Source organism: Magnolia sinica, chromosome 14, assembly GCF_029962835.1.
Source record: "Magnolia sinica isolate HGM2019 chromosome 14, MsV1, whole genome shotgun sequence".
In the NCBI taxonomy this organism is placed as follows: domain Eukaryota; kingdom Viridiplantae; phylum Streptophyta; class Magnoliopsida; order Magnoliales; family Magnoliaceae; genus Magnolia; species Magnolia sinica.
The window spans coordinates 74737046-74762068 of NC_080586.1; the positions used below are offsets into that span (position 1 = coordinate 74737046).

At 38.8% G+C, this 25023-nt stretch overlaps 3 protein-coding genes across 12 annotated transcripts; all 3 read left to right on the forward strand.

The window, feature by feature from the left end:
* Positions 1-1933: 1933 nt before the first annotated feature.
* LOC131226218 (UDP-galactose/UDP-glucose transporter 4-like) lies at positions 1934-21186 on the forward strand. 10 transcript variants are annotated; one of them, XR_009161687.1, is made up of 9 exons: positions 1934-2364; positions 3671-3909; positions 4396-4521; positions 5052-5140; positions 14600-14690; positions 15073-15120; positions 16932-16967; positions 17131-17232; positions 17586-17914. XR_009161687.1 is itself a non-coding variant. In XM_058221999.1 (5 exons), the coding sequence occupies exons 3-5, from the start codon at positions 15099-15101 to the stop codon at positions 21157-21159; spliced, it is 390 nt and encodes a 129-aa protein (XP_058077982.1). In that variant the 5' UTR covers positions 1934-2364; positions 3671-3909; positions 15073-15098; the 3' UTR covers positions 21160-21186. The 10 variants fall into 10 exon arrangements, 5 of the variants coding, with proteins under 5 accessions (XP_058077982.1, XP_058077980.1, XP_058077979.1 ...); XR_009161686.1 differs by lacking the exon at positions 5052-5140; XR_009161688.1 differs by lacking the exons at positions 5052-5140; positions 16932-16967.
* On the forward strand, positions 7018-11207 carry LOC131226217 (uncharacterized). Its single transcript, XM_058221994.1, has 8 exons — positions 7018-7258; positions 7404-7565; positions 8540-8608; positions 8765-8893; positions 9195-9260; positions 9384-9490; positions 10476-10584; positions 10668-11207. Exons 2-7 carry the CDS (start codon positions 7484-7486, stop codon positions 10569-10571), a joined length of 549 nt encoding a protein of 182 aa, XP_058077977.1. The 5' UTR covers positions 7018-7258; positions 7404-7483; the 3' UTR covers positions 10572-10584; positions 10668-11207.
* Positions 21187-21887: 701 nt separating the features above from the next.
* Positions 21888-23797, forward strand: LOC131225020 (chorismate mutase 2-like). The gene is made up of 5 exons (XM_058220449.1): positions 21888-21944; positions 22018-22101; positions 22180-22323; positions 22407-22499; positions 23564-23797. Exons 1-5 carry the CDS (start codon positions 21888-21890, stop codon positions 23696-23698), a joined length of 513 nt encoding a protein of 170 aa, XP_058076432.1. The 3' UTR covers positions 23699-23797.
* The last annotated feature ends 1226 nt before the right edge of the window (positions 23798-25023 follow it).

A 25023-nucleotide genomic window follows, 5' to 3' on the forward strand; every position in this document is an offset into this window, starting at 1 on the left:
TGTGGTCGTATGCCATCTTGTTTTCTTTTTTGGCTTCGGTCCTTTCGATAGGATTCTCGGGTCCTTTTTGTCTGGGTTTCCCGATTCTTGTAAATTTGATGACAGAAATGGAAAAAAAAAAGGTTCGTTTAAAAAAAAAAAACAAAAAAACTTCAACTTCATCTTATCAGGTAAAAAGCATGTAATCACTGATTTTAGCTTTTATGCTGGGAAAAAAAAAAAAAAAAAAAAACATAGTTAAGTAATATGAAATGATGATGTTTTTATTAGACCACTCATGGTGTGTTGATTAAGTTGCCCTTTCCTTCTGCCAAAGGTGGTTTTGATCACTCCCTCCCCAAGTTACTTTATTAATTTTCACTCTCTAATTCAAGGGTTAGCTGAACAACCCAGGAGGGGGGGAGTTAGCTTCTCCTTTGCTTATCCAGACTAGCCACCATTTGACTCTAAACAATACAGCCGGAGCTAAGATAGATTTACCTTCGAATTTGGATTGGTTCATTGCTTTCTAGATCTCTCACAAGACAAAACAGCGGGTGATCCCACACATAGAGGCTATGGGAGTGCTAGGGGAGATAGACATCCACCAATGCCCCAACCTTCCATGTATCGAGCTGAAGGGCATTTGGACCACGTTGAAAAGTCGCCTGAAGTGCTGCCAAACTTCTGGAGCAAGAGATCCATCGATGAACAGATCCACTACCAAAAAATTGGACAAAGCCGATGGACTTGGGGTCCATTTTAGCTATTGCTAAAATCCGTCCGTATTTCCGACGGCTTAAAGCCGTCGGCGAAACCCAATAAATCCACCGGCCTCACACATGTTTTGAATGGTGGACGTCCAACCGTCCAGAATATTCTCCTTTTGTGTTCCACCTGAGACTTAATTAGGGCTCAATTTCGGGGATTGATCCCAAAATGATGTGGAGAACTGGATGGACGGCATGGATGAAACATATCCATCATGGTGGGGCCCATAAAGCCCTCCCATTTCCAAAGCTATTTTGGCCTTTTTTTTTCTTCCTTAAAAAAACTGTGAGTTTTGTACAGAATCTAAAATGATCATGACTCATTCTTGAAAATAGTGGCAATGATATAGAGTTATCCAGACCATTCAAATAATCCTTCTAGTTATAAATGTTTAATATTTATAATTTTATTATATAATACATCTTAAATATCCAGAAAAGGGTCCCTCTTGCATGTACGGTTGTTATCAAGTTGTTTGTTATAAACAATGGTAAACTAACACTTTTTCGAATTTGAAATGTCTGTGTGATTTGGTAGAGAAATGCCAAAATGTTGAGCGCCGTTTCCTATTTTCCCATTTTCATCGAGCGGGTCTTCTACCTTCCATCGAGCGCGTCTTCAAGCTTCCATTGGCAGCGGCCTCTTCCATCGAGCAGCGTCTTCAACTTTCCATCGAGCGGGTCATCTTCCATTGGCAGCGTCTTCAGCCTTCCATCGAGCAACGTCTTCAAATAGGTAAGCTTCTCTTTTCCCATTCCCTCTCAGTCGTGCTTTCGTATGTTGAAGATGAAGAAGAACTTGCCCGGGCAGTCCGTCCGCTACGGATGCAGAGTTTCAATTGGATTTTATGCCATGTAGCTAATTTCGTAGTAATTTAAACTGCCTGCGTATCATCCATAGCAGTCTGCCAGAGTATCAAAGTATTTCTCTGGATGAAAATACGAGTCCCAGTTTCATTATCAGTGTCTTCCCGCAAGCACGTGGAATGCTGCTGGAAATGACTGCCACTTTCTTTTTTAAGGAAATGCTTCTTAACAGTTGGCAATGCCTCTAAACCTGCATGTTGGAAATTATAAATAAAGTCTAGAGATGGAAAAGTTACTGAGTGCTTTAAGTTGTAAATGTCATGCTCTATTTCAGTAGGGAAAAAATGTAAAATTACAAAAAACAGACTACCCACTACAAGAAAAAGCGCCATTCCTGGCGCCTATTTTCACTGGCGGCCACGTATAACTGCCGGTGATCACCGGAATCACCGGCAGCCATCCAAAAACGCCCCTGTTTTTGAAACGTGGGCGCCGGTGAATCGACGGTACTAAAACCAAAAACGGAGAGACGTTTCATTTTCGTCGCGCGCACAAACTCCCTCCTCTCTCTTGTCCCGTGCGCTTCTCCTGGCCCTCTCCCTTCCCCGATCTCTCTTCCATCTCGCTGGTCCGACCCTTTGGCTTCCTCGATTTCTCTCCCTTCCTCTCCCTCCATCTCTCGATCTCCCTGATTTCCCTCCCTCTCCATTGACGTCTCTCCCAGTTCGCTCTCTTCGAAGCAACCATTGATCGATCTCCCTCCAATAGCTGACGTGAATAGAAGAAATTAGGGCACATGAAGTGAAAGGTACTCTCTCTTTCTCTCTCATTTCCTCTTTTAATGGCCAGAAATTGGGCAGCAACCATGGCAGTGGCAGCCATATTTGTCGCTGTCCATCGCCTCCTACATGTTTGAAGAAATGCTTCAACCAAGAGATTCTTGTTGAGGGCCTGTTTGGACAAGGGTGGCCAAGGTGGATAGATTCTGATTGGGTAGCCCTGTCCCTTCCGTTTTGGGCAGCAGATGAAACAGAGTATAAACCAACATCAGGTCCTTATATCACACCTCTTTGAGACCATGGGGTGTGAGTGTGTACGTGAGTGAATTGTCTACTTGGCTCATCGTACCAAACTGAATCAGATCCCACTGAGTCTTTTTGAAGAGTCGCATAACCCGTCCGAGTCTTAAAACCATGGGCTGACCAGAGTCTTCAACTATCCCTTTTTTTCTTTTTCTTTTAAAAAAAAAGTCTTAAGTACTTGTATCACACGCACTCACGTCTTTGCACAGTATTAGAGTGGCATAAGAATCTTGTGTTGCAGTTGTTTTTATGTGTAGCTGTAATTCTTCATTAGGTAGTTGATGGTTTCTATCTAGGCTTTTGATGCTTGTTTTGACCTTTCCTTGCCCAAAATCATGATGGTTCAGTTATCAGGTGGTCTAGGATTTATGGTACAAATGGACAGTCAAGATAACTTCATCATGCTTTTGTTAGCTGCCCATTTGTTCCTGACATTGTGGTCCACATGATAAGTAGCAAGCTTCTTTTTTGGGACATGGCATCTGCATTGCAGGAGCCACTGGATAGATGGCTTGGATCTTATATCCATATTTTGTTTTGGCAAATGCAGTGTGCAGATGGGCTACGTACCTTAATCTAACCACCTTATGGAAAAAAGAAAGACCTCATTGTAAGTTAGCTAAAAGTATTAGAAATGGGATTTTTTGTCTGATTTGATAGTGGGGTTAACAAATACTGGGATGATTGAGGATGTTAAGATCAGTTAATGACGTGTCCCCACATAGTCGCTAAATTCCTGCAAGTCTGATTCATTGCTTATGTGTACTAAGGGCAGTTTCTCATATTTGGCTTCACATAACTTGATTAGTTTGATTTGGGGATAAAAAATTAGAAATGCTGATCTTTTCTTTAGTTTGGTAAATATAAAAACAAATCATGTTTGCTCCCTGAAGCTGAATGGTTTAATAGAAAGCAATAAGAGCTTCAAGTAGTTACCAATAAGAGATTCTAGTAATTTTAACATGCACACAAGTTTTTAGTTATCTTTTATTTGCTGAGTATCTGAACTTTTTCTTTGCTTGTTGAGAGAAGGGAGCATGAATTGAATTTAAGAGACGGTAATGACTGGGGAGTTCTCCACGAGGAAGAAGTTACAGAAGCAACTATAGTAGCCAGCACGCTCACCATGGGATGGAAAAACAAAGACACAAGGCCTTTAAAACAACGAATATTGATGGTGATTAACAGGCTTCCATTCTTTGCTGTTAGGAATGGTGATTATTCTTGGTCACTAGAGACTAGTTCTGGGGGTCTAGTAAATGCTCTTCTTGGTAAGTGGAAAATAAACTCTTTATTCAATGGTTCTATTCAATATTTTTTCCTCCCAGATTTTCATGATTACCTTAACCTTATTTTTACTTCAAAACATTTCTCACTTCTTTTGTAAAAATGTAAAAATAGTTTGAGGATTTCATCCTGAATAAATTCAGGCTAAGTTTTGTCTCTGTGGAATCTAATCTACATAATACTATTCAAATTGAGATAGGTCGGTCAGCTGAAAGCTGAATAAAATGGCTATCAGGTGCAACATATTCAAAAATCAACAAATATACTGCTGCTTTTTTGTTTTGTTTTGTTTTGTTTTGTATTTTTAGAAATTTTAGTGACAGGCCAATTGTAGCTTTCATAAATCTGAAAGTTTCCATCTTTGGCATGGCAATTCACAGACTACAATTCTAAGAACTGTATTTTACTAATCATTGGAGAAAATGAAGAGCCTCATCTTAATTGCGAAAATTGTCTTCATTGATGATCAGTCTCGGTGAACAGCATGTTGGTTATTGTCATTTGGATTTTCCCACATTAAAGCTCAGCGTTGTTGGTGGACGCCCATTTTCTTGTGGGGGAGATCAGTTATTTCGGAAAAGACTTCTTTCTGCAAGGTCAGTAGAAATAATAGATGATTGAGTCACATTTCAAAAATGTGGGTTTTAACGGATTACAGCCACGGGCAAGGGAAGATGCTTGGCATTCCAAGAAACTCATATTTGTCTTCCATTAAGGAATTTTGTTGCTTCTTGAAGCTTTCACGAGTTGACCATCTTCCTAGGTAATCTAAAATACCTCACTGTCATTCTAGTTTATAGATCTAATTTAGAAGTGAACTATTTGAAGACCATGTTGAATGCTTAGGCTATGTCTAGATCAACATCTCTATGAATGCTTTAAACCGTTATTCCAGTTTTCTGCTTCATCAAATATATTTATACAATAAAGGGAGCTGATCAAACTAGAAGGATGAAAAAACTGATTGTGCCGGCCTATTCTACTGTCTTGTATGTTGTTTGTCAAGCACCCTGAATAGCAAATGATCTTGGACTAGTTGTTATTATTATTATTATTATTATTATTATTATTATTATTATTATTATTTTAATGCCCTGTATGTTGTTTGTCAAATGCATTGGAATAGGGAGCGATCTTGTGTCACATATGGCTTATATGCAAATGGACAATTTTGCACATTTGAGGCTCTTGCAGATTAATAGTGGCACCTCCAAGGTACGTTTAGATGTATGGTAACAAATGTAGGCTATGGTGTGTGTACACTTTTTCGTAGTTGCATGTGCGATGCTCGAAGGTTGAATGTTGCAAGCACACTTGCAGGCTTTTAAATTTTTATTCACTGACACTGAACCAGACTGGGAAACCATCACTCACAGCAATGGGAGCTTAAATTTTTATAAGCTGATCTAAGAGTTCCATCTTGATCATTATGTTTAACTTCTTTCTTCAACAATTTTAGATGGATTTTTTTTTTTTTCCATCAGTTGCACATGGTATTCTTCCATCTGTGTTAACCAACTTTAGACAAATTTATTTGTTTTTTCTTACAAGAGAATGCTGATGGAGATATTTAACTGTTACATATTCAGCACTACCGCCACTTCTGGAACGAGTTTGCAGTGCTTGATAATCAAAGAAATAAACTCAAGAAGCTAGTACTTACAAAGTATTAATAGATCAAACACTATAGTTTGGCTTCAGAAAACAAGCTCAAAACAAGAGAAATCTGGCTTATTTATGAAAGTGGGGATCGTTGCTCTTCTATTCCAAATCCTTAACACATATTCCTTCTTTCTCATTTTCCTTGTTTTCATTGTTTGTTGCTTATATCAAGCCTTTGAGCCCCTCCTTGGAAACGGAACTATGTATCCCTTGACAAGGAGCAGTCTGGCCATGGAGGTCTTAATCTTTCAATATGATGCAGCCCTTATGCAAATCCACTTATGGAAATGCCATACCTGTAATTTTGAAACACAAAATATCTCATGAGTTCCTTTCCAGTAACTCCTGCAATTATCATTATCATCATCTAAGTCTTACCCCAAGTAATTGGGATCAGCTACATGAATCTTGTTCCACCATTCCATTCAAGGGCTAGTCCTTCAGTTAGACTGTAGATCATCAAGACTTTTCTTGCTACCTCCATCCACCTCCTTTTGAGCCTTCCTCTTGCCCTTTTAGAGCCTTCAACTTGTACTAACTCACCCATCCTAACCTGCGTGGTTCTTGGTCTCTGTTGTAATAAAGCTCATGTGCCGGCATGGCATGATAGATCCGAGATCCAAACAAATGTACAGCTCTGAAAATCTTGGCTGAAGTTCTCTAACACATCCACCTATTTCCAATCTTGGCATAGGCCCCAATATATCTTGCGGCCTATCACTATCAAGGATACAGACCACGATAGTTTTTTGTTACGGATTTAAACGGTAGCTATATTTACTACGGTTTTAATCCGTAGCAAAAAATGTGCCACACCATTAATACTTAATGGTGGTGTAAGGGGATCTATAGGCCCTAAATATATATATATATATATATATATATATATATATATATATATATTTGTTCTATCTAATCTGTCCATCTATTTTAAAATATTATTATAGGACATGAAACAAAAAATCAGTTAGATCGAAGGCTAAAGTGGACCACACGGTAGGAAACATGGATATTAAATCACAAGTGCTTCCTATGGTGTGGTCCACTTGGACCTTCAACATACTTTACTTTTAGGATTATGAACTAACGTATTTTATTAAAGTTAATGGACAGAATGGATTAAGCAAATACATTATGGTGGGCCCCACGGAGTCCCTAAGAGGACCGTCCATGGCCCTACGCCCAAAATTGGGCGCATGCTCAAAACAGAGCCGCGCCCTAATGTCCCCCCATCTCTCTCTCTCTCTCTCTCTCTCTCTCTCTCTCTCTCTCTTCATTCCTTATTTCATTCTCTCATCTTCCTCCCTCTCTCTCTTCGTTCCCCAATCCCCTCTCTCTCTCTCCGTTCCCACCGTCAACGCCCTCACCGTCTCCCTCTCCCTCTCTCGAGGTCCCTCGCCCTCGCCGTCTCCCTCTCCCTCTCTCGAGCTCCCGCGAATGTTAGATGGCCTAAAAACTCAGACAGCTTCTCAGTGCACTCTCTCAAATAAGCTATTCTTTTTTCTTCATCTTTTGCCCATAACAAACATGAGAGTCTCACTTACTCCATAGAAACGCTTCAGTCTCCTTCCTTTCCATCTATGATGTTCAAAATCCAAATGGGTTTTCAGGAAATGAAGTTCTGGCAATGATTTCTTGGCTTTCTTGACATTCAAAAATGCTGTCTTTAAGGTCAGTTTGGTATTTTTCCTTTTTTTTTTTTGTCATCTACTAATTTCTCTTTGGAGTAATCACAATCGTCACGTTCATTATCATCATCTAAGCTTTAACCCTTTAAAAAAAATTGTATATTTGAATTTTTTTTTTTTTTAAATAGGGATTTTTGGAGAAGGCATAGAAGCAAGGCTTTTGTTGTTGTGGGAGCTTTGAGAAGTGGGTATTTTTTGTATAGGATTTATGCTTCTCATACATAGAGGATTTCTGATTTGGAGACTCAAATCGACAGCCAACATGAAATTGATGAGCTCATTAAGGCCCAGTTAAGATCAAAATATTATATATCCTGTTGAAATTCCATTTTTCATTCATTTTTCAGCAATGCTACCATGATGCATTCAGTTCATTTAGTTTTGTGAAGTGTGCCACCCGAGATCTCCATTGTACACATGGCACTTGGGATGGTGATTGACACTGTCGGTTTGGTGCATCATCATACGGATGGGCCATAGCCAGAAAATCAAGATGGGCCTAATTTGCAGAATCCCCCATCAGGAGTAGGGAACATAAGATCAACTGTCTGGATCACCATACCAGGAGCCTAATTTGTAGAAATGGGTTGATTGAAGCATAGGCATAGAAATCAGGCCCAAGCCTTTCCAATATTGGGCCATGCCAAAATCCTGATGTGTCAACTGTCCCTACCCGTTTTCCTGGTCAGACCGTAACTCGTGTCCATGCCCATCAAGGTTTTATGACTAGGTTGAGTGTCTTTGTGTGCGTTCTTTTATTTGGGGCTGACCCTAACTCATACTCCTAACCAGCATTGCTCAGTCAGTGAATGTGGATGGTCCATCTGGTGGGCCACGCTGTTGATGAGCTGTGGCAGGAAAAAAAGAAGAAGAAGAAAAAAAAAGCATGCCTAGCCATCAAGCACACAGACACTGAAAATAGAAAATGTAGGATTCATCATTTTCATATTTCCCTTGTTTCGTGGGCCACTCTTGATAGGCCCACTAAATGAACCATCTAGATTCAGGGACCCTACTCCAATGTAGAATTTGAAATGGTGACTAACTGGGAAGATCTTATTGTTGTTTCATTTAGAGCCTGCTAATCAACCATACACGTGGAAAAAGTGGGTCATGTACACACTGATTGGGCCACCCAACAAAAGCAACGACTGCTAATGATATTTTGGGTAATAAGGAATCCACCATTGATCTGTTGGCATATGAATTAGATATCATGTCATGAAGTGGGCCCATTTCACGTTTGCTGGCTGTTGCGGAACAGGGGGAACATTTGGATGCTGGCACGAAATTGCTGAGGCTGTTGTGGCACGAAAGGGCCCTCCTGTCAATAGTCAGTCTACTGTTTAGCTCCAAACAAGGTATGACTATGTGGCATCATTTGTTTTATTAATCTGTTCTCTCCCAAAGTAGATGAAATTGCTTTCATCTTTTAGACCTTTAGTCATTTTGTTTTAATGAAGTATTTTCACCTTATCTTGTGTGGCAGCTATTGATTGCTGTGCATTCAATGAATGCTTTCTTTCTGGACAGTATTTTCAATTGGATCACCCTATACCATCAATTGGATCAAGTGAGTTTCTTTTGAGTGCCAAGGAGAACATGAAGAGGCCCAAAGGTAGTTAATTAGATTGGACGTCATTCACAAATCAAAATGGGCCCACATGTAGAATTGTAGGTCAAACTCAAGCTAAAAAGCTTTATAGTGGATCAGCCTACTTGCCTACTTTTAATGAATGGTGCAAAACACACATGCTAGATTAGCACTTTTGTTTATTGCTTTTTCTATCTGTCCTCAATGTTCTTTTTATTATTTTTTCTCTTACTTTCTAGCATGTTTCCAATGATGTGTATGATTTTTTTTTTGTACTTTTTTATTTTTTATTTTTATTTTTTAAAATTGAAGGTCATTAATGAAGCTCTCATATGTGGGAACATAGTCAAGTTTGTGCACCGAAAGGCCCTCAAGGATGTCAGATTTAAAGGTACACCATCCACCTATGGTGGACCTTTTTTTGTATATATGCTTATAGAATCATGCATGTAAGAGCACATTTATTATAATGTTCCCACAATCTGTATTAAGAAACTCAATTTCTGTGGTCCAGATTATTCAATTCCATGTGGATGGAAGGTCCTTCTAGTTTTCAGTGCTGTACATCTAGACATATCTCTTCATGGAAGTGTCCTTGAGTTCCATCCTTGGAGATGGGAGGTAGTTACTATTACTTTAATGATGATGATGGTTATTTTAGTTTGTGGGGTCCATGATTTCACTCTCTTGATTGATGATGGTTATCTTGGTTTGTGGGTCCCGCAAGCATCTAGTATTGTATACACAAATGTATAGGTCTATAACTAAAAATTAGAAAGGATGGGTAGATTTACTCCATGGAACTTTGGTTGATTTATTTAATGAGAGATGCTCACATCCAGCTTGTTGGACCAAAAGTTACCATTCACATCTCGTTGATCCTGCTCTATTTGGCCCATCAGAATCTGATGAATTCGATGGCGCCTTAGCCAAGTTTTGAGCCGTTCTGCTTGCATATCTCCATTTTATCCTATTTTTTCAGCTTCTGATGAACTTTGGCATATCTGATGTTGGAGACGTACCAAATGCAAAAACATTAGACTCTTTATTTCATCCTGGTTACATTCAGTTGATTAAAAAAAAGTTTGTTACTGTTTCTAAGACGATTCAGAATCTAAGAAGTGAAGCCACAAAGTCAAATGATATATTTTTGCATGTCCAAGAAATTCAAGAATCCGTCAGAATTGCATTTTTAAATTATTGCCCGGATTTTGAGAAAGTTCTGCACTTTTAGAGTTTCAGGAAGTGTTCATATGATTTTGCCGACTCTTGTTCTTTACAGTATCTTTTCTAATTTGTCTATGCTATCAGCAAGGATTTCTTTGGTGTTTACTTTAAGATGGTCTGTTAGGTGTTCAGATGCATGATACCCCTATGTCCAGTAAGGATTCTATGTTGCCATTCCTTTTAGAAAAAAGTCTATAATTATAGGATTATGTTCTATGTTATGAGTACATGTTTCCTTTTTTTTTTTTCTTTTTTTTTTTTGTCCTTTAAATTACAGAGCACCTTCTTTCTCTGTTGTCTCTGCTCATTTGTTTAGTTAGTTTTCCTTGTGGAATCACAACTTTCTTTTTCTTTTTATTTTTCCTCTGTGGAACCACAGCGTTCTTCGGCCTTTGAAGAAAGAGAGACTAAGAAAGGATGCTATTGCATGGAAGAAGCAGAAGAGTGGGGAAGCAGAGGGTGGAAAGGCACATGATTCCCTTGTCAAGGTACACAACTCTCCTTGGCATTTATTTGTCCATTATGCAGTCTATATTGATAGCATGTGGTTTCCTTGCTTTCGACAACACAGGAGCTAGAGTCATCCCTTTCTGAAAGGCAATGCACTGTAAGAGAACTGGAGCGTAATTTACATTAACAAAGGCAAGTCATTACTAGCCAACATGATGAACTAAAGTTGCTTAATGAAAAGCTGAATAATGAAGCGAGGAGAATTAAGTCTTTGGAACGGGAGGGTGACCGACTTCGTTCTGAGATTTCTTTACTGGAGTCCAAGGTGTGGTTTACAAAGCTCAATTTTATCCACATATTAACAGTAGCTTGTCGGTCATGCTGAAATGTAAAAGGAAAGAAGAGAAAAAAACTGCAATGTTGCTGTATTGCTGTTTTGTTGCCTTTGGACAGATTGATCAGCACAAATATTGCTTGTGGCATGGTTAGTTAACCTTTGATTTATAGCATGGATGGCAGCTGGTGGCAGTATGTTGTATGCTGTGAAATGGTTGAAATATTAACTTCTTTCTCAATTAAGCAATGTCTGCCTGTTAGAATGGTTGACGTACTCAATTTTTTTAGACGATTTTGTTAAAGAAAAAGAACACTGGGAAAGCGAAGAAAGACCGCTCCATCTCTAATTTTGGTAACTGAAACAATCTCTAATTTGTATACATTTGAATGACATTGTATGAAGAAATCACAGTTGGCCATCCAGATCATTAGTATTTTCTACAGCCTAGTGTTTACTATTGAAAAAGGGTTGTAAAAGTGTGGTTGGACTGGAGGACCTTGTTTCATTAAGAGTAGTTACATTGAGTTTTTTTTTTTTTTTTATTCCTTTCATTAAGAGGACCTTGTTCATTTGCGTATGTACTTGAGGATGAATGCTTCTTCTTTATTTGTTTATTTTTTTGTTCATTTGTTTAAAACTCTTCAATGCAGTGGATAATAGCATAAGCTGCTCTGAACCATGAGTGGTTTAATGAGGTCCCTCTACTCAAATCAAAAGATTTTATGCCGACATTTCCTACTCAACATGCTCAAAACAGGTATTTGGCTATACAGCATGGATTTTGAACACAAACTGCTTCAAGCGATTGATTTCTTGTGCCTCCTTTCTCAATACGAATATAGAAAATTCTGATTTCTTGTGCTCTCAATACATATATTGCATGTCGTTGTTTCTCTAAACATATGTAGGTAATGCAACTGGTCATAACTGGTCATAAATCGACCTTTGGTTAAGTCTGTGCAGCAAGTGATAGATGAAGATGGCTCTGTCAAAGACTCTGCGGTGTGTTCTCTACCAGGTACTGTATCTAGTTAAAAATATCTTACTCTACAACATGTTTTCTTCTTTTCTTTTTTATTTATTTTTTATTTTTCTGTTGGTCCTTTATAAATTTGAAGATCTCTCTTAAGTTTAATCTAGCTTTTATGGGGTCTAGTAGAAAATGAATTGCCATATTTTGTACTTTGCCACATCCATTTTAGGAACTACAAAGTGTGATGTGGTACACATGCCATGTTTATAGTAGCTTTGTGCATGCTTATGGATTGTTGTGCTATGCTAGCATTCAAACAACCAACATCAAGATAACTGAGGAACTTTTCCATTTCCGTGTGAATTGAGTCAGATTGTGAATATTTTCCACCATTTTTTCTGTTTGGTTTCAGCATTGCATTGTTTTGAATGGTACTTGTGTTGGTATGGGCATTTATGAAGTTGGATGGGTAATGACCAACAATTGGAATGTGACAAGAGAGAATCCTAGCCACCACTGCCGGTGAAAGATGGTTTCATAAGAGTGCATACTTTCATAATCTCTTGGCATGTCTAAGGCTCAAGTGAAAGTATGCACGCTTATGAAACCATCTTTCATTTTTACTATATGTCATGTTTTTGCTCATCTTGCTTCCAAAAGTTTGGGGCATTCACCTTCACATTGTTGGTTTGGCACAGGCAATTCAAAACTTCTTGTGTGCAAATTGCCAATACAAACGGCATCAGTGTTTTTTTTTTTTTTTGGTGGCAAGTTGGGCTCTTCCGATAAATCTAGCAATGCTGAGGTTTGTTATATTCTAGCAGAATTTTCAAGTCCTTTAAAAAATATTAATTTGATCTTTTCTCGTCTGAATGATTACAATTTTTTGTAATCAGCCTATGATGTAAAAATTGAATCATGGTCAAGTGACTGCTGATGATAAAAAGATCAATTCTAGCAATCCCATTCTTTTCAAGGCTTTCTTGCAAGTAGTTTGTATAACAAGGAGTATGAAAAAAGAGATACATTAACCACTCTAGCTAGTTCTCAAGATTATTCATGAAGATCAATCACACAGAATTGATAATAGTCAAGAAACCAATCATAAGAACACAGTCGTATTACAATTAAAACTCTAGCAAGTAATGCTGTCTCAAAATATTTTTGGTACTCAAGATATGCCAATGGAACACTGTTTGTGTGAGAACAGGGCCATTCATCTGGTGCACCTACCTTGTACATGCCACGGCCTAAAGGAGGTCAGTCTGCTCAGCAGATGGGTCACATGTATTTGAAAAAAATGGACAATTAAGCACTGATGGATAATTCACACTATGCGCGCATTTGGCCCACCCAGGCTCCCCAATCTGTCACATGTGTCACAATAACATATTGTGAATATGATCTGGAATCCTGCTCCAGTGCATGCCTTAGCAACTACTTTTGGTAAGCCTGGCGTTAGGTACATTCTCTTTAGTGATGGTATGTGTAGTTGTGTACATTCAATTTTCTTTCATTCTAGCTTTATAATGGGTGTAGTTTAGACATTTGTAGGTCGGTAGCTCAAACTTCTACGTCCTTAATGCTTAAAACTTCCTGTCTAAGACGCTCATTCATTGTGGCCTTTTGGCTTTCAGGTTTTCCTGTGTTTCTGCAACCTGTGGCCATTTCTATCATCCAGAATGTGTTGCAAAATTACTTCATCCAGGAAATGATGTTGAAGCGGAAGAGCATAAAAAAGAGATAGCTGCTCGAGAACCATTTACTTGCCCCGTTCATAGATGCCTTCATCGTCCTCTGCTCCTATTATACTTACAACCGGTGATCTGTTGTATTCTAAAATTTGTTTATTAGAAATGTGAATGTAGGATGCCTTGTATGATTTGATTGCTATTTGTAATATGAATGCATCATTTTCTTTCCTGATTGCATTTTATGTACTATTCCTAGCAGCATTAATTATATTAGCTTAGATGAGTTGATCAATCATAGCATGTTATTGCAATGGTAACAGACACCATTGTCCAAATTATTTTTTATTTTAAAATTAGTTACGAATATTAGCCGTAGCTTTTATTCCCAAAACCGTAGCTATTACTAATTTCAAGGATTTCGTTCTACTTTTAGCTACAGATATTACTCGTAGCTAAATGTACATTCGCTACAAATTATAGCTACGGATTGTCCGTAGCTATTGATATCTATTACTACGGATTTAAGCCGTAGCTATAGCTTTTAGTTTAGCTACACTACTAATTTCACCAATTGCATGTCGTACTGACTATAACTGTAGCAATAGATACTAGCTACGGTTTTTATCGGTAGTGTTTGCCCCTATTTCTGGTAGTGTATCTATTGAGTGGACCAGATTCATTTTTTGGGAAAACATGTACAGGGTTGGACCAACCTAATGGATGGATTGGATTTTGCATCCATGTGCCATGTTGGCACATTTGTGGCATGTACATGAGCTTTATTGCACATGCATGTTTGCTTAGCAAAGCTCTGCAATTGTTAGTCTAATAATTTGGAAATAACCAAATCTTAATTCCCTCATCATTCATGACCAGAGCACCAAATGACAGCAATATTCCTTTCAAGTTCAACTGGAAAGCAACGTTGCTGCAATGTGACTGATGGCTACTTTCCAACTGTGAATGCTAGGAAACATCACAATTTTCGAAATTTACTTTACACATAAAAAATACAGTTAATTGATATGCGAGACTGCATTGGTTTTCAGGGAAGAGAGAAAAGAGCGTGCTATCTGATCTTGAAAAGCGTGTGTAGATAAGATAGCTGCTGCAGAGGAGTCGCTGAAAAAGAAGAAGCAGGTCATTAGCTACCCTTATTTAATAGTTATTTTGATTTCATGAGATGAAATACCAAGTCCGTAGCCCATCAAATGGTTGTGGGATTGTGAAGCGAAAAGGCTGATATATCCCTATCTTTTGACAAATAGTAAAAATACATGCTTTGAATATCTGTGAAATCAAACACTTTAGCACATATCTTTTAATTATCGAAAGATAATTTGCTTAAATATCTCTACTTTTTGGAGAACGGTTAGCATCTTATAATTGATGATAGTTTTTCAGTTTGTAGTGTCCTTGAGAATTGACATGTATGCCCATCTCCCTCCCTCTCTCAAATTGCAGCTTATCCATTTCTCAGTTATTTCTTCCTTTTCTCAAATTGTGCTTGAATATTTCATAGGATTGAGATGAAGCTGAAAAATACATATGATCAGCTACATTTCAGCAGGTTTGCATACTTACTGCCATCAATCCTTTTTTTTTTTTTTTTAATGCCGGATGGATGTTTAAGTATTTATATATGTACATATATGTACATATAAGGTTGGATCTTTCAAGCTAGATAGTTGTAATCTTCCCGGCTTTTTGTTGTAGTCTAAGCTGCATCTGTTTCTTCTAAATAGTTCTTTTTTTTTTCCTTTTGGATCTTTCAAGTAATTTGAATAGGCATGATAAATAAATGCATTGCAAATCAAATAAAACAAGTATTCTAGGTTCCACCTGGTCATGATGTGCTGGCTGGGTGGGACCCAGACTTGGATGGAGGGTTGATATTAAGCATCCCATCATTGAACTTTGAACTTTTGCCAGCCCAAAAAAGCAAGGAGAAGGCGATGATGATGGGACCCAAGTTGTGTGTATCCCCTGTTACATGATGCCCATGTAACCCAAAGCGCTATAGAACTGATTTTAAGTATCATCTGAAACCAGTATGTATCGCCTGATGGAACTAGTTTCATCTATTGTATTGGCCTGATAGAGGGAGATATGACCCGATTTTAGTGGTGACAATATGGTACATTGAAACTGATTTTTAAACCTTGTATACAGTTTTTTCTTAATTAGACCCAATATAAATGGTTAATGTGTTTGAAATCTATTGTCATCAGTGCTCACAACTAAGAAAGAAACTAAATAAATGAACATCTCATCTAATAGAAGTTGTGTGCTGTGTAATTGCATCTTTGCATCTATTTAAAAGCTACAATGTGTGAAAGTTTCTGGATTTTCTCTGTATTTCTTGAAGTTCAGCACAATAGATAACCTGATCTGATTGAACTCATTCTTGCATAAACATTCTCCCCATTACTTGCTTTTGCTGTTTGTCATGACAGATGAAATATTTTGTGTTTAATTTGCTCAACTGTTCTGGATTTTGGGTGCATTGAGGACCGGTGTAGATGTGAATGATTGAGCAATTGCATTGGTGACATGTGCTGAAGGATGGACTTGCAACTTTACACGTTCCCTATGCATATGGATTTGCAATTATCTTGCTCACTTCATGGTTAATGACAATTTTCATCTTGTTGAGAAATGAAAAATATACAATGTTTGGACTTCCTTTTTTAAAAAACTAATTTTGATATTGTACTGATTGGAGATCAATGCATGTCCTTTCTTACCTTGCCTTGGTTTGACATGCGCCCTGGCACAGATGAGTTGAATGGTAGCTAGCTATGTACTTTCTTTATTTCATTGGAAGAGGGTTGTAGTGGGCCCACTTCATGAGCTAAACCATGGGCAAAATGAACATACCTGCTGAAATTGTCTTTCCCTAACTGTAGTCTAGGAAATTAATATTGACTTAGCAGGCCATTGTTTTGGAACACAATCTAAATACCAGAGTGTGATGGATGGATTGGGTCTTGCTCCAATGTGCCACATTGGTGTGTAGTACCCACCTGTTGGAAGTTGACTCCATTGAATGGGTGGTTATTATTTTCCAATAAAAGTGATCTTTTTTACAGGATGTGTGATTAAGGATGAGAACTACATGACAGACGGTCTAGATGGATGATCAGAAATGTGAACTATGTGGGCTAAATTCAGGTGCTGCCGGTTATGATAATGGGAGCCTTCATTCCCGGTCTCAGACGTAAATATCCGCTCCATGAATACATTTCCACCATTCTTCTAGTGGTGGGTTTGATCCTTTTCACCTTAGCAGACGCCCATACATCTCCGAATTTCAGTCTTCTTGGAGTTGTGATGGTGTCGGGTGCTTTGGTCATGGATTCTTTTCTGGGTAATTTTCAGGAAGCCATATTTACAATGAATCCTGAAACCACACAGGTATTCTGCATTTCCTCCATTCATTTTCCCCTGTTTCAATGGTGCTTATTGGCATGTGTCATGTATCTGTTACTTCTCTCTGAGGGTATTTATTAAATCTCTTGGGCTGTAGTGTGCTTTATTTTTTTTCCCCACGACAGAACTGTTATTTCTTTCCTAACAGATGGAGATGCTCTTTTGCTCCACTGTGGTTGGGCTTCCTTTCTTGATTACACCCATGCTTTTAACGGGAGAGCTGTTCACGGCCTGGAATTCCTGCTCTCAGGTGAGATCCCCCTGCCTATGGATGGCGTATGCCTCAAAAATCTCCCCGACTGGATGATTCTAACCATGAAGTCTTCGAACTTTTTTTTTAATTTTTTTTAATTTTTTATTTATGAAAGATGGCTAAGATTTGGTTTAAAAAAGAGAGGATGCTATTAACCATCTATCTGTAGATCCCCAACTGAAGGGTTAGTATCTCCAAATGTGGGTGAATTTTAGGGACAACTCCCATACATGTATCTCTAGAACCTATTAAAGTAGACCATGCAAAAAAACGGACTTCCAAGATGCAAACTTGCTCTTTTTCAAGTTTTCTTTTGCAATTCATTAGAACCTCCAGTATCATTGTTGCAGTTTGATTTATGCCGCATTGAAGTGGTACCAGGAAGTAGATTGCCCTTGGTAAGAGTTCCATCATTAGAGGTAGCTGGAAGGAATGGGATTACAGTTTCAGAAAATTCTTCTTGCAGCTCTTGCTAGTAGTTTGGAATATAAGGACTCCCATTCAAGGTTATAAATATCAGGATCAGTCCACATCAGCCAGCCCCAAAAATGATACGCCATATGAATCAGACAGTATTGGTGCCCAAGGTATGAACCAGACCCAAAGTGACAAAATCAGTGAACCCTCAACAGGTACATAATGGTTTCTAATACTAAGAAACTTTGTACCAAGTGATATTCTGCACTTCTGAACAACTCACATGTTTAAATAGTTAAGAGTGTGTATGTGACCAAGTTTTAGCGATATGAAGAAAGATGAGGAAATGATAATGTTTCTCCTCTTTTTCCTTGCCGAAGACAAGAAAAGTCGTGAGGATTAAACGCAAGTATGACACTTATTTGCAAAGTTTTCAGGTAGTGTAGAACCAACTACCATTCCGTAATGAGGCTAGGATCATAGAGCCACAGTACAGTCCAATCAAAACAGAGGCAAAACCATAATCATTCTCTATGTATACTTCTAAATTGTAATTTGTAATTAGCAGACATCTTCATTTAGCAAGTTTTCACACTTTGAATCCGCAAAGAAATCACAGTATGTGCATTCACATTTGCAAATGCATTATTAGAACCCATACATAATCAAACAGTGAAGGATTTTTTACTGCTTTGGATGGATCAGCAAAGCCTGAAAAGTGTTTTGATTTGTATCAGTTTTAACTGTGTGTCCCAGGTCAAACTGCATTTCACAGAAAATGCTTTGAGGCTAATTGCAAGAAAAGCAATGGCCAAAAACACCGGGGCCCGTGGCTTACGATCCTTATTTTTTACTGTGCAAATTCCAGGTGTCGCTTGTATTGCCAATGTATCCCCAATATTTTTGACTGTAAATTCCAGGTGTTGATGGGATTCATCTGCTAGACTTCTACCCAGAGTCCACCTCAGCATGCCATGTGGATTTCAAGTGAGCAATATCCAAATCTAGTTATCTACAGTTATGAAGTTATACAAGCAATTGATCTCACCATGAAGATCACATCTTGAAAATCAGGACGATCCACTCATTAGATGGACCACACCTGTATGTTGAGTCAGAACATCTCTTATCCATCTGTTTTGATGGCGTGACCTGCTTGATGAGTGGATCAACTGATTTTTGCTTCAGGTGACTTTCATGATGGGGCCTACCATTTGCATGCTTGTCTCATAGGTGACTCATTAGTAGGAAAGATGGAGCTGCATACTAAGGTAGCATATAGCTGGCTGTAGGTGATCAGTTTTCTTTTAGTTGACAACTTATTGTTTCTAAGGTAGCATGTTGTTTCTGCATGTATGGTCGTCATGCACATAGACAGAAAATGCTTGCAATGAATATTTATGAGTACTAGGTGGCCTATTAATGAAAACAATGTCTCCGTCCATAAATAACGCCTGTTTATGATTTGACCAACTTTCAAATATGTATGTCCTTTTGAACTTTCAAATATGTATGTCCTTTCAAGTCATTAGATTTTCCTAGATTTGGGGGGTTCCCGCATAGTGGCAGTTTGGTAATTTTGGAGTCCTTGGTTAAGGTTTAGGCTGAAAGTACGAGTGCTGGAGCCGACGCTTTCGAAGTCCGAACTCATTCTTTTGAAAAATAGAAAAATGGGAATATTGGTAAATATGGACTTTCTTGTTAAGAAGAAAATGGAAGATGGATTGAAAAAACATAACAGAGATTTTTTTCTTCTTCTTCGTCTTTTTTGCTTCAAGAGAGAGAGACGGAGAGGTGAGGGTGGGGAAATCGAGGGAGAGAGTGGGGGAATGAAGTGGCCACGTGAGATTTGAAAATAGCGAGTGTAGTTTGGTTTGAAAATGACGTTTCGCATGCGTGGCGTGCGTGTCTATGAGAGCTGTCTACGGACGTGGATTAGCTAATGAACGTGACAGTTGTGAGTTTGCAATAGATTGTGTTAATTGAGAAGTTTTTTTTAACAGCCAATCTAAGTTGATTTCTTTCCAATTTTAGATTGTGTTAATTTTCTGATTTCAGGAAAATTTTACATGAATTTATGCATGTTCTGGGATGTTTTTTGTTTAGAAAGTCATGTTATGGCAGTAAATTGAGTAAGGGTTGTTTTGGACTCTGACAATTGGGCTTTGGGAGGTTTGCTAATTGCACATGCGTCTGGGGCCCTGCGCCCCTGCCGATCCACATGCAGGTGCATATGCTAATGTAGAACACGTGTGAGAGATCTGAGCTTTCATCAGGTCGGCTCCTCTGTTTAGATCTTCTGGCCTAAAATTCAGGCCATTCAATGCCTCAGGTGGCCGCAGCTACCAAAACAGATCAGCAGCTAGTAAAAATGTTGAATCACTGGTCAGGTGGGCCACAGTTTGTTAAACAAATGTACAGCTCTGAAAAACTTGGCAGAAGTTTTCTAACCCATCCACATGTTTCCAATATAGTGGCCTGCATGTTGATCATGCCAGATTTTGTTTTTGGGAAAACATGTACATGGTCTGACCAACCTAATGGATGGATTAGATCTAGCATGCATGTGCCATGCTTGCACCTTCTTCTCATGAAGAAGGTGCATGCTTGCAATAGCAAAGTTTTCTAACCCATCCACATGTTTCCATTTTATCGTGTATTCTCCGTTTTGTTGGTTCTGGATTCTGTTGCAACGAGTTTGATGAATTTCTTTGAGCCGGCGACTCTGTTTATTCAGAGGTGGCTTCCTCTTTTTTATGTTCTGTCATTGGTGGTGTTGCCTCTGGCAGTAAGGGATATCCCTACAGCTTCGGGACTCAAGATCTGTTGCATCCTAGGTATTGGATTCTTCAATGGTTTCATTTCATTCAAGGACTGTTCAGATGACAGATTTTGATTGAAATGCGATGTTGCACTATTAGGCAGTGTTTATATGAACTTCTGAATTGAATTGCAATTAGTAGTCGAGTAGAGATTAAATGATCCAATTAGAATAGTCTTCCTCAGCATTCGTAATGAGGAAGTACACCCCTAATTGTAGTTACAAGCCTTTAATGTCCAATTGAAAATAATGTAATTGTAATTGGATACTCCAGAAATTCAAATTGGTCATTTCTACTTAACTGAATTAATGGTCGTAATTCAATTCGATAGTGCATCATAATGCAGCCCACAAGTATAATTTTGATTGGGTTTTCTTTCATGTGCTAATGGACTCCATTTTCTTCTTGTTTTTCTGCAGTTGTTGGGTGGTTGGCCTCACTTTCTATCGCAGGCTACATGGCCTTAACTGTGAGAAAGATTGTAAAGACAGAAATGGTAGCTGCTGAGCCAATGACAAAACCTTCACCATTTTCAAGCGTGGAGGTGTGGACTTGGACAGCCATTTTCATTTTATCATTTGCTCTCGCATTCTTGTCCCCAATGGCACTTGGGATGACCGCAAGGACACGGCTTCCTTTCTTACTTGCTGCCACTGTCTTAGGATATATGGTCGGTTCTGGGTAATGCACTCCATCCATTTACCAAATAGGAGCAGACAACCACAATTTGCATTTCGACAAAACCCAGTTACATTCTTGGATTTGAAAATCAGTTATTAAAATGTTGGGTCCAGTCAACTTGAGTTCTCATGTTTTTGAACTATGATTATGAATACTAGGAAATGTAGGGTCCAGTCAACTTTTGAGAAGAAGGCAAGAAGTGACAACTTTGCTATTGCTTGTACCTTCTTCGCATGCACTATGCATTACCTACGCCACTATGCATTACCTTCTTCTCATGCCCTTTAGGTTGGCTTTTGTTTGATATTTTGTTTGATATTGGGAATTATATATTTTGTTTGATATTGTCGTTTGGAAAAGAATTAGAAGAAATGTTCCTTTTTTGTGTTGAATTTATGGAACCTCTTCTTTAAAGTGAAAAGGTTCCCTTAAATGATAAACACCCTTCAATAATGAGGTTGATCTATATACATCTTTTCTTCAAAAATATTGAGCTGTTAATTTTGTTATTCTTCAGGCATTCGATCAAGCACTTTAGGTTGTTTTCTTTCAGTCAACCTTTATGTAGAACCTTCTATTTTATTTGTATACGTGAATATCATTTATTTAGGAGAGCAAGTATAGTACTTCTCAGTTATGCTAAAAGATGATCTAGTTGCCAGTCCTAGGCAGCCTGGGGTCCATCTGATGAACAGGTCAACAGTTCTCCACACATGTGGCCAGTTGGTGTGTATGGGGCACTTGGCTTGGGCATTTGGAGATGCACACGAGGAGAATTCCAAGACTTGTGTCTGTTAAAAAAAGATGGTGTCTTCTAAGATCGGAAGAATTTTAGACATCTAATCTGAAAAACTTTTTACAGGTTGGTAGGTATGAAAACCCAGAGTGTCCGTTCTTCCCTGATGATTTACCATCCCCATTGGCTCCTCCTCCTGACCACACACAGGTAAATTTCCGCTGCATTCAGCTAAAACTTTCCTCATGCTCCCCTATCCGAATCTCATTTGGTGCGAGTCCATCACAGGTGTTGTATCCTAAAGCTGCATCTATCAACATAAATAAGACCATATGGAATATGTACATCAACAAGCTGCTGCCGCTATTCACGGCCGAGGGTGATGATGGCAACTATGCGTCAACGGCAACGTGTGATCTCGCATGTTTGCAGGTAAGGATTGGTTGAATTCATCTTATGGGCAGTACTGATTATATGTGCTAGTTACACAAATGAGACGATTTTGGTATTCGCAGGCTATCTCTAGAAGGATTCATTATGGAATGTATGTTGCCGAAATCAAATTCAGAGATTGCCCACAGGAGTATGGGCCTGCTGTCTGTGCTCAGGTCTGCACTTCTTTTCTATTTTGTGTTTTTTGAAGTGAAATGAATAGTTTGAAATTCAGGCTCGACTCCTATATTAGTTTTTCACCATTTGGAAAATGGGGTTGGCTCTTTAAATGTGCACATGCAGAGCTGTGCGGCAGTCCAGACTGTCCAAGATGCTGACCCAACTGTTCATAGAGCATAATTGAAAATTTGTGCTGAGAAGATAATATTAACCATCTGACTTTTCCCTTCGAATTTGGATCACTCACTATTGTTTTTGAATGATCCATTTGTTACCCACTAATTGTATGGTTAGGATTGCTTGATCAGTGTGAATTTTAGATATATGCTTCATTCATTGGATTAGGTATATGCTCCATCCACAATGGGACTTCAGAATTTGGATGGTCTGGATAGCTGCACCTAAGCACCACTTGTGAGAATGATGAGTTGTCACCATTTTTAAATGGTGCAAAATAAAATGCTATCTGACCCTTGGAAGATGGTATGGATGTTGATAAACAAATGGTTAGATGGTTTTTATTTCTACATTAAGCAGTCTTCTATGCTTTGTGTTGGTTCTTTTTTATATGGAATGATCGGGGAGTATGGTACAAATGAATTGTATAGGACACCTTGAGAATCCGATCATTGGTCTGAACTGTCCATCTGGTAACTCTAACCATCCAATGGCTGGCCATTTTGCCATCTCTTTTCAAGTAATGAATTTGTTCTTAAGAACATCACATCAAACTGTTTAACGGGGCTCATCGGATGGATGGTCCAGGTTGATGATTGGACGTATTTTTTTTTCAATGATATTTTTTGGCTTGTTGGTTGGATGGTTAGGATTATCCAGTCAGTGTATTTTGGCAGTGAATACGCAAAGATTGGGACAGTGAATCAATGGTCCATGAAGTTGATTGAACTGTCAATGAATCTCGTACAACTGGTGTGCCCCACATAACAATTCACATGAACTGAACTGGTTCATTGCCATTCCAACTTCTCTGCAATAAAGCAATTTTATGTTTGGAGCCCATCATGAACGTCCACCTCTTTTGCTTTCTTATTTATTTCAGAACAGGGATGCTCTGATGAAAATGTTGACATTTGAGAACGAAGAAATGGTGAAGAGAAGGGTGGAGAAGAAGGCGAAGGTGTTTGGGCAAGAAGTGAGCCTCGATGACAAAGCCGATAAGGCCAAGTGCTTTTGAATCTGCAGAAATGCACACCTTAGCAGAGAGTTTGAGTAGGTAAATTCAGTGCCACTTAGATGAAAACAAGGCAATTTTGTTAAACTTCTCTTGTTTTTTATTTTTTATTTATTTATTTATTTTTTTTTTAAAGCATATATCCAATCCAAATATTTGAAATTTGGATGATATATTTGATTTTGATTTATTCTTTTTTTATTGTGTAGACTTACCTTCTCAAATAGGTTGGTTCGTTCAGAGCTTTGGAGAAATGGGTATATTTAGTTTTGGATGTGTGCATTCATTAATACACATCCATAACTAGATATACCAATTTCTCCAAAGCCCTAACGAACCAACTTATTTGAGAAGGAAAAGTCTACATAATAGAAAAGGAAGAAATCAAAATCAAATATATCATCCAAATTCTTAATTATTATTATTATTATTATTTTAATTAATAAGAATCGCCGATGGTTTTTAGCTGCCGAAAACTCTGATGGTTTTTAGCTGCCAAAAACGCTGACGGTTTTAGCGACCAAAACGCCGACGGGTTTTAGCTGCTGATAACGCTGACGGTTTTAGCTGTCGCTCTTACCATCGGAAAGGCTAATGGTTTTAATCCACCGATGGACCTTGCGACGGCTAAAATCCGTTGGGGAAGGTCATTGCCGACGGTTTTTAGCCGTCGGCGTTGCCCTGTTTTTTTGTATTGAAATGATCCAACGATTCTGTGCTAGGGAGCTGGTTGAGAACTGGTGGGCAATAGACACATCTCAAGGCCATGGATATCCCCCCATCTTGGATTCTATTGTTGACCGAGATAGCCTCGAGCAGCACTCTCCAAATAAAGCTGGAGATCTTGGGGGGCATTTTCGGATACCACACCCACCTGGCCCAGCTCCTGCAGTGACCGGAAGCTCTGCAGAAATCCTAGGCCGATTTCGCTGTTAGGATTTCCGACCTATGAAAGGCCAAGAGTAGGAGTCAGCACCTTCCGACATAGAATCCCCTTGGATGATGTGGCAGAGCACATCCTGCGAGAGAAAATCTAGAATAGCCGAGGGCGAGAGAGGGCCCTGAAGGTCGAGAAAGTCTGAAACGTGCAGGGATCGCAGGGCACTCGGATAGTCTTGACTGAGAGGGCCTCTAGCGGACCAAGGCCTGTCTAGTCTTCGGTCCAAATGTTGTGGTTGCCGATCCTGATCTGCCAATGGGCATGTTGATTGAGCACCGGGAATAGAGAGTGGATGCTCTTCCAGAGAGGGGAGGCTGAGGAGAGAGGCCTAGCTGAATGGGAGATGTTATCCCCATACCTAGCCCTCATGAAGGAAGCCCAGAGGCTG

Excerpts from the sequence above, each read along its gene's own strand:
- LOC131226217 (XM_058221994.1), top strand. The coding sequence starts at position 7,484 with ATGCTTCTCATACATAGAGGATTTCTGATTTGGAGACTCAAATCGACA. Across the intron at positions 7,566-8,539 it reads GATGAGCTCATTAAGGCCCA|GGGGAACATTTGGATGCTGG; the intron begins GTTAAGATCAAA and ends GTTGCGGAACAG. Across the intron at positions 9,261-9,383 it reads CAAGGATGTCAGATTTAAAG|ATTATTCAATTCCATGTGGA; the intron begins GTACACCATCCA and ends TCTGTGGTCCAG.
- LOC131226218 (XM_058221995.1), top strand. The coding sequence starts at position 20,291 with ATGTTTCCATTTTATCGTGTATTCTCCGTTTTGTTGGTTCTGGATTCT. Across the intron at positions 20,490-20,893 it reads CAAGATCTGTTGCATCCTAG|TTGTTGGGTGGTTGGCCTCA; the intron begins GTATTGGATTCT and ends GTTTTTCTGCAG.
- LOC131225020 (XM_058220449.1), top strand. The coding sequence starts at position 21,888 with ATGGGGCACTTGGCTTGGGCATTTGGAGATGCACACGAGGAGAATTCC. Across the intron at positions 21,945-22,017 it reads AGGAGAATTCCAAGACTTGT|GTTGGTAGGTATGAAAACCC; the intron begins GTCTGTTAAAAA and ends AACTTTTTACAG. Across the intron at positions 22,324-22,406 it reads GTGATCTCGCATGTTTGCAG|GCTATCTCTAGAAGGATTCA; the intron begins GTAAGGATTGGT and ends TGGTATTCGCAG.